At 34.2% G+C, this 9,705-nt stretch overlaps 1 protein-coding gene across 1 annotated transcript in view; it reads right to left on the reverse strand.

The window, feature by feature from the left end:
• LOC107743485 (immunoglobulin superfamily member 5-like) overlaps positions 1–7,570 on the reverse strand; it is a 9,368-nt gene extending 1,798 nt beyond the window's left edge. Inside the window, exons 1-7 of the mRNA XM_016556708.1 lie at positions 7,214–7,570; positions 5,509–5,587; positions 4,170–4,481; positions 1,137–1,418; positions 701–820; positions 481–508; positions 264–352 (exon numbers count right to left, since the gene is read on the reverse strand). Of these exons, the coding sequence (XP_016412194.1) occupies positions 264–352; positions 481–508; positions 701–820; positions 1,137–1,418; positions 4,170–4,481; positions 5,509–5,551 (874 nt within the window). The 5' untranslated portion in view covers positions 5,552–5,587; positions 7,214–7,570. The remainder of the gene's footprint in view (positions 1–263; positions 353–480; positions 509–700; positions 821–1,136; positions 1,419–4,169; positions 4,482–5,508; positions 5,588–7,213) is intronic.
• Positions 7,571–9,705: the final 2,135 nt, after the last annotated feature.

Raw genomic sequence — 9,705 nt, forward strand, 5'->3', positions numbered from 1 at the left:
ACTTCCTATATGGTAAGTCATTTTTATACTGATATAGATAGTGAATTGGTGGGTTTTTGTTAAATGTGAGCCAAAATCATCACAATTAAAAGAACCAAAGACTTAAACTACTTCAGTCTGTGTGCATTGAATTTATTTAATACACGAGTTTCACAATTTGAGTTGAATTACTGAAATAAATTAAATTTTCCACGACATTCTAATTTATTGAGATGCACCTGTATATGAGATACCCCTGTGTATGTTAGTTTAAGCATACACACCATCATGTCCATCTCTAATATATCCTCGGTTGTCCTGTCCTCGCACGTTTTCTGTGGCAGGCGTCCTATTCTGGGACTGGATTCGTGCCCTGAAACGGAAGCCCAGACCTGTTAACAAGCCACTCACAGTAATAAAGGTTGTGAAAGAAATTGTTTCCTCAATTTCACATTACTGTGCATTTTCAGTCCCTCTTAAATGCAAAAGCTCATTTCTCACCTCCTGATCTCCTCTTGGTAGCTTGACTCTGTAGAAAAGAAACAATCAAATGAGCTGATTACAATTTAAGACCAGAATTACATCAGTAATTTAAGAGGCTTGGCTAGGTCCAGTTAGCTTAACGCAATCTGGCTGCGAAAAGTATTTTTTGTGGGATGCACTAATGCAAATAATCTGGCTTACATTGGGAAAATTGGGATTCATTCCCTCAAATACTCACTTTTCTTCCTTCTTATGCAGAAGAAAATAATTCCGTAGATGATTAGAAACAATAGAGCCGCAGCGCTGAAGGCCACAGTGATAGCGATCAACACCGTCTGGTCTCTTTTAGCAAGCTTTTCTTGAACAGAAACAGATAAGGGAATCATGCATCCTCTTCATCTTGTGCCAAACAGGACAGCAAAGTTATCATTGCAATTAGCTCTGATTATAATATTAAACTTTATGTGGCTGGATTGGTGTTTCCAGTGCCCTCTATCTGTTGTCGAAAGGAACTCTTCTCATTTGTGGGTGGAATTAAAAAGGGCCCTGTTTGTTGTACTATGTTTAGAATTTCCGATTCTGTTTGTGTTTATCATTGGAATAGAATTGATCATTTGTGATCTTTTATCATTTTTGATCACTCATAAAAATAAAAACATGTTTATTGTTCTTACCAACGGTCAGAAAGACAGTGCTGCTGTCCGGTGTGCTCAGGGCAGGTACCTTGACCAGACACTGAACAGAAGAATTTTTGACGGCAGTGATCGTCAGCGTGCAGTTGGAGTTAAACAGATTTCCCTGTGTTACAGAGCTTCTGTTGCAGGAATTTGCCACTCCATTTACAGACCAGGACATGTTGGGTTCAGGAAACCAGCCCACGGCCCGGCACTGGAACTCCGTCTGAGCTCCTTCCGTTTTGGTCTGATTTTCACCTACAATCTCCACACTGCCACGTTCTGAGAAACAACAGAGCAGAATTATCTCTTCGAACACACACTCTGCCCTAATCACTATGGATTTGTGAGTTTGCTTTAATGACGGTTGGGCCGGTCTTGAAACATGGTCCACTTTAATTAAGAAGTAGATTATTATTGATTATCTGCACTTTGAGATGTAATCGGATAATTTCCCATAGGACAGCAGGACAGGTGACTCACAGGTGTGGCTGATAGGTTTTGTTTTGCTTTGTGCTGCACTTTGTACTTTTTGTGGTCCATCATAAAAGCGCCGACAGATCTTATAAGGCAAAACTCCATTCACTTTACAGTGCATCAAAGAATGAAGAAATTATTTAAATATACATGCTTGCTAAACTGCTATATTCTGTGGTTATTTTGGCCTTCTGTTGATACATTTTAAAGCTGAAATGTCTGATACTGAATATTCTGACACAATATATTAAAAATAATAATTTATTATAATAATGATTTATTATGAAAGTTAAACAAGCAAAATAAGCAACATAATCTATTCCAGTTACAGTAAACCTTGTAAAAAAAAAAACTAAAAAAAACGTGGATCATGCACCTGACAAAAAAATGAGCAAAATTAACTTGCAACTGTTTAGATGTTTAAACGAAACGACTTTTGATTTATTATATATTTATTTTGGAATCAATTTAAGGAGAAATATAAATATATTTTTTATATTTTTAAAAAATGTATGATTTATTTATTTATTTATTTCATTTTTGTAATTAATCAAGCTATTGTGCAATTTAAAAACATCAAAGATACAAATAATGAATAAATAAAATGAATACATCATAGACAGACAGACAGACAGACAGATAGATTGATTCACAAAAAAATTACCAAAACAGCTGTTTTGCATTTAAAGAAAATGTTATTGCTCAAATGTTGCTCTTTCATTGCTCAGGAGACTTAATGGAGTTTAGTTTTGTTTTATTTTTTGTTATATTTTGTTTTATTTAGGAACCAGTTTAAGGAGAAATATATAGCTATGGAAGTAATATTGAATGTCATCTGGATTGGGAAGAATTTGGTGAGAAATATTTGAGTTACTTTTAAGATGTTTGACTTTATGTATCATGGCAAGTCTGAGCACAGTTTGGAACATTGTTGAGATCTCTTGAAATGTGAAATTATGAGCAAAATTAACTTGCAACTGTTTAGATGTTTAAACTAAACGACTTTTGATTTATTATCTATTTATTTTGGAATCAATTTAAGGAGAATATATAAATATATTTTTAATATTTTTTTAAAATGTATGATTTATTTATTTATTTATTTCATTTTTGTAATTAATCAAGCTATTGTGCAATTTAAAAACATCAAAGATACAAATAATGAATAAATAAAATGAATACATCATAGACAGACAGACAGACAGACAGATAGATTGATTCACAAAAAAATTACCAAAACAGCTGTTTTGCATTTAAAGAAAATGTTATTGCTCAAATGTTGCTCTTTCATTGCTCAGGAGACTGAATGGAGTTTAGTTTTGTTTTATTTTTTGTTATATTTTGTTTTATTTAGGAACCAGTTTAAGGAGAAATATATAGCTATGGAAGTAATATTGAATGTCATCTGGATTGGGAAGAATTTGGTGAGAAATATTTGAGTTACTTTTAAGATGTTTGACTTTATGTATCATGGCAAGTCTGAGCACAGTTTGGAACATTGTTGAGATCTCTTGAAATGTGAAATTACTTGGGAGTCTCCATTTGGTCGCGTTTTAATTTCGTTGTCTAGGAGAAACAATAACTCCTGTTATTTAGTTGATATTTATTTGATCCACAAAGGTTATTTTAGTGCTGATGAGGGCATCTGGGAATGTTCTAGACGAATTTTACGCTCTATCATGCATAAAACTGCTGAGTAATGTTTAAAGGTTGTAAAGATCAGCATATGGATTTAGGTGCTGGAACTCACTTAGGCTCAAAGAAGAAGCCTGAAGCAAGAAGGTAGGTGCTGTTGAAGAGTGTTATTTAACATTCAAACCATGACAAATATCATTAAGGTTGCAGCTTTGCATCTGAGAAGCAGTAGTTACATTAAAAATAAAAATAACATTAATTATAAAGCTTAAGGGAGATCAAATCATGCATTTGTGTTTGTCTGCTTTTAATTGTTTACTTAAAGTCTTGTTTAATGTTCTTAAAAAGACTGGATCATACAGTTCAAAGAGATTCAGCAGTCCCCATGCAAATAAACTTTCAATTTTCTTTCTTTCATTTACTCTTGAAGTTCAGGGTCAGTACATTTTTAAAATGTTTTTCAAATAAGTCTCTTATGCTCACAAAGGCTGCATTTAAGTTTGTCAAAAATGTCATAAAAGCAGTAATATTGTGAAATATTTTTACAAGTTCAAGTAACTATTTTATATTTTTAAATCATTTAAAGTTAATTCGATTTTTATCAATGTTGTAAACATTTTTCAGGATTCTTTGATAAACAGAAAGTTCAAAAGCAGCATTTATTTGAAATAGAAATCACTTTTAATCAGTTTGCATCCTTGTTTCATAAAAGTATTCATTTTTGACCCCAAACTTTTGAACGGTCTGTCTTTAAATATATATATTTTTAAATGGTCTGCTTTAATTATCTGTAGCTGTTCTGTCTTGATCACTTTCTCTCATATACTCTCATATTTCACTCTCAGTCATATCTCTATAGTCAAAACATTTTACCATGGATCAGTTAAAATGAGTCACAATAGAACTTAAAACACTGCTTACCTTGTACAGACAGTGTGGCCAATCGAGGCGCTCCACCCAAAACCTGACAGGTGACTTCCCCCGCATCGTCTCTCTGCACGTTGCTAATTATAAACTCCCATTTGTAATCTCCAGGCGTGGTGAAATTTTTGGCAGAAAAGCGATCTGTGCTGTTGAACACCCCAGATGCTTCCAGAATGGTGATAACCAAGCGTCCGTTGACCATCCAGTTCATAACAGATGGGGGCTGAGTTGTGCTGCAGTTGAACCGAGCCTGCGAACCACGGAGCACCGCTGCATTTAGAGGCTGTAGCTGCACCTGAGCGGAGGCCACTGCAGTGAACGACACACAAGTAACAAATGATTCCAAACACTTCCACAGAGTTGGTTTTGTTTAGATCCTGTTATTCAAGGCATGTTTTAATGTTTTTCTTCTCATCATAAATCATGTTTAAAGGAAATGAGCATTAAGGGTAATTATTGGTATATTTTATGCTTTTTTTCCCCCTCTTTTGAAATAAAATAAAAGAGCATTAACTTGGAGCTGAGCAAAACTAGATGATATACAGACCGGGGCTAGTTGTCACAGTGGCTATATCTCAGTAAATATGAGATTTTGAGTCAAAAGTCAGTAATGAATTACACAAATGTGTGGGTTTTGTGTGTGTTTTTGTTCTAGCAGTGAATGTTTGTGAAATTTGTCCTTCAATCTGAAATGAACTAAATAAATGAAGCTAAATAAAATATTCTAACCAGTATCATTATATTATTGTGTTTTTCTTAAATGACAAGTTGCCACATGTTTTACATTTTACAAATTTACACAAGTTATTAATTACAATACTTGTTTTTATTTTGCTTTTTAATGGCATGTTTCATCATCTCATTTAATTAGAGGGAGGTCTCAACATATAATGTGACAAAATCATATATAAACCTACTCTGAGAAATATTGACTGGAATACAGTGTGACCACTTGCCCCGATCTATATTCCCATAGAAATTTCCATTACTTTGTAATATTGCATTACTTTCAGTGACCTTTCCAAGCCTGCAAATCACAATTTTACAATTTTCTGATACTTCCACACTCCACAAAAACTTGTACTTAATCATTCATCCATCCGAGACTTGTTTTCAGTTAATTTAATTTTAGAATACATTTTGTTACGTTTATTATTAAAGAAAAAGAAAAATAATTTTCAGTGGGTAAAACAATCAAGCCAATGTGTCTTGTTTTAAAGATATTTAGATATTTTTACTGGAAAACAAAACAAAAATACTGACTGCTACGAAAAAAATTTTTTTTAACGTGTGAGTGTGTTGTGGGCACCCTGATCAAGTGAATATGAAAACTCACCCGTAGTGATCAGAAGAAAAAGACCGAGTCTAAAACCAAACATGTTTCCTCAGTTACCGTCACACCAGCATCCACAGCCCTAGAAAATAAATGCACACCATTATGAAACAGGCAGGGCAACTGATAGGACACAACCCTGAAATGATCAGTATCAAGCATCAGGAATTCCACTTTTGTTTTTGTAGGTATGTCTTTGACATGAAGACTGTGTGCACATATGTGACCCTGGACCACAAAACCAGTCTTAAGTGTAAATTTTTCGAAATTGAGATTTATACATCGTCTGAATGCTGAAGCTAAGCTTTCCATTGGTGTATGGTTTGTTGTTGATAGGACAATATTTGGCCAAGATACAACTATTTAAAAATCTGGAATCTGAATGAAGACGACAACTCCCATGATTCCACACTCACTCACAGCGTCATCAAACTACACCTTTGTCTGTTTGTTTATTTTGAATACACGCCCTCCAGCGACGAAAATTACATATTGTGCCTTTAAGACTGGTTTTGTGCTCCAGGTCACATATCTTATTGTCTTGTTAGCTAAACACTAATTTGTAGCATGCTTCCAAACATTCCAGTCATTGAAACTATTTCTATTTGATAATCAAAGTTATTATTAAGATTTTCTGCTCAAAACATTACTAATATTACCCAAAATGTTTGGGTCACGCTATGAACTTCAGTATTGAAAGAATTATATAGAAACTGCCAGTCAAAAGTTTTTTTTTTAATGTTTTTGAAAGAAGATGCTCACCAGGGTTATTATCGTTAACTAAAACTAAAAACTAAAACCATAAAAAAGTTACTTTAAATAATATAAACTTTAACTGAAATAAAAGAAAATATAAAAAATACTCACTTAATTCAGCTAGTTGCCAAGCATTTCTCATTTTCTTTTAGTTTAACTTTAAGTACAAAAATAACTAAAGCTGAAACTGAAATAAAATGTATAAAAACTATAGAAATGTATTTGGGGGTAAAAAAACAACTAATAAAAAATGCACAACAAACGTACTCAACTCTAACTAAAATGAAAATGAAAATGGAAAATAAAAACTGATTCAAAATATTTATAAAAACTATAATAGTATACCAGTTACACTTAAATAACACTGATGCTTACAAAGGCTGCATTCATTTGATCAAAAATACAGTAAAAACAGTAATATTATAAAATATTATTGCAATTTAAAAGAACGGTTTTGTATTTTAATAGTAAATGCTGATTTTGTTATTGAATATTCTGATTGAAATGGAAATCTTCTGCAATATTCTAAATGTCTTTTATAACGTTTATAAATGTCTTATAAAAGTATTAATCTCTTTTTTTAAATATTTTGGGGGTAGATCATGTGACCATATACTGTATATTATAAAATAGCATATATATGTATGTGTGTATATATATATAGAGAGAGAGAGAGAGAGAGAGAGAAAAGAAACTAATTCAAAATATTTATAAAAACTATAATAATATACCATTTATACTTAAATAACACTGATGCTTACAAAGGCTGCATTTATTTGATCAAATGATATATGCTATTTTATCATGAGTATACACTATATTGTCAACACTACTACACTGTTCAGTGCACAGCTGGTAAGACAGGTACCAGCTTTCAGATTTTAATACGTATGCTCCTTTTGTGACAGTGAACTGAAATGTTATTATAATAAGAGCTTGAACATCAACTTACCTCGTGAAATTCCATTAATCCAGTAAATTCAAGAAACACTCCCAAGTCTTCCTTCGTCAGATCACCTGTATCACCTGTCAGCCTACAGAGAGTTCAAAGTCCAGCTGGCTTCCAGTCATGTTATCAAAGAGAGAGAGGGAAGCCATCTATTACATCTCCATGCAGTCGAAACCCATTGAGCCTGTCTGCTTTGCATATGACTGCAGATCTCGTGAGGATTTGACGTCACACTGACACGGCAAACAAGGTGGCCCGTCTATCCGAAAGATTACTTTTGGGGCACATGAGCCCACGATCCATCTGTTAGGGTTCAGGCAAGACTGTGCTTGAATGCAGTTGATTTAAATCTGAAACAGACACACCCAGTTTCACTGAAAAAAAGGAGATGACCATGTCAACAGCAGTCATTCCTGGAGCTCAGCTGATTTATATATCAAATCTCTATCACTGTATCTGTACAAAGCCACATCTACAGGTAATGTTCACTTACCTCAAGATGTACAGACAAAAAATCTCAGGTTCTTAAGCAACTCTGTTTGCTTTAGTCATCTGTTGTTACCAGGCATCAACTGTGTACAAGTATAGTGTACACAGAAGGACATATGCAAACAGGTTACGATGACGTCAGGCCTGAAACACATATTCTGTTTATACTCAAACATACATGCCCTGTGGCTCCTGGAGACACTGTATTTGGTTTCTTTGCATTCTGCAAAGAAGACAAATGATAATAAATCAACTTTGACGTGACTGGGTTTGTGCTACCAGCTACACATTCACAGGTGTAAAACCAAGTTGAGAAACATACATTTATAAAGATTTACACCTTTGACAAAGGCTTTATCCAAAATAACTTACAATGCATTCATTTGTACTGCTTTGTGTTTACCTTTTCAAACCCATCATCATTGCTTACGCCATGCTCTACAGTTGCTTTTCTTGTTTTTTTCTTTTATGAATTTCAGTGTAATCACAGTTTTCAAATCCGCTGATGTTTACAAAATACAAAAAAGTTAGCATAAATAAAAATCATTAAAAAAGTATCCTTGAAAGCTCAATTTACTTGAGAAGCATATCAGCATAAATCTTTAAAACAATTTAAAACGTATATTTTTAAGATATGTATTTACTGCCTCGTCAGATTTGGTGACCTTGCTGTATCTCTGTGTCTGTTCACGTCGGAACAAAATCATTCTAGAGTTACAAACAGACCATTACATTAGACCAAACTGTGTTCTAGGAAATAAAATAGAGAAGGTTAGACATCAGACAACGGATTTCGGTGACCTGTTATGCTTTCTTGTCAGATTTGGTGGCCCTGCTGTAAATCTGCAGCTGTTCACATGCTTTTTAAGATATAAAATAAAAGGACGTCATACATCACCAGAGTGAATTTGGGTAGCATTGAACACCTTCTAAGTGAAATAAATGGTAAAGAATGCTGGTAACCTGTCATGCTGCCTTTACGGATTTGATGGCCCTGCCATAGGTGGAGCGTGTGTAAGGCCTTCCCCTGGCCACGGGGACTTGGGGCAAAAATATACGGTGGCCGAGAGAGCTCAATGCGCTGCAAATTGAAAAAACACCTGCAAATTAAGAAAACGACTTCATCAATTTGACAACACACACGCTGCAAATGCTCACAACACAACCAAATAAAGAAACGCGCTGCAAATAGAAAAAAACACCTGCAAATTAAGAAAACAACTTCATCAATTTGACAACACACACGCTGCAAATGCTCACAACACAACCAAATAAAGAAACGCGCTGCAAATAGAAAAAAACACCTGCAAATTAAGAAAACAACTTCATCAATTTGACAACACACACGCTGCAAATGCTCACAACACAACCAAATAAAGAAACGCGCTGCAAATAGAAAAAAACACCTGCAAATTAAGAAAACAACTTCATCAATTTGACAACACACACGCTGCAAATGCTCACAACACAACCAAATAAAGAAACGCGCTGCAAATAGAAAAAAACACCTGCAAATTAAGAAAACAACTTCATCAATTTGACAACACACACGCTGCAAATGCTCACAACACAACCAAATAAAGAAACGCGCTGCAAATAGAAAAAAACACCTGCAAATTAAGAAAACAACTTCATCAATTTGACAACACACACGCTGCAAATGCTCACAACACAACCAAATAAAGAAACGCGCTGCAAATAGAAAAAAACACCTGCAAATTAAGAAAACAACTTCATCAATTTGACAACACACACGCTGCAAATGCTCACAACACAACCAAATAAAGAAACGCGCTGCAAATAGAAAAAAACACCTGCAAATTAAGAAAACAACTTCATCAATTTGACAACACACACGCTGCAAATGCTCACAACACAACCAAATAAAGAAACGCGCTGCAAATAGAAAAAAACACCTGCAAATTAAGAAAACAACTTCATCAATTTGACAACACACACGCTGCAAATGCTCACAACACAACCAAATAAAGAAACGCGCTGCAAAT

This window comes from Sinocyclocheilus rhinocerous, unplaced genomic scaffold (genome assembly GCF_001515625.1).
Source record: "Sinocyclocheilus rhinocerous isolate Xijiao unplaced genomic scaffold, SAMN03320098_v1.1 scaffold106, whole genome shotgun sequence".
NCBI lineage: Eukaryota > Metazoa > Chordata > Actinopteri > Cypriniformes > Cyprinidae > Sinocyclocheilus > Sinocyclocheilus rhinocerous.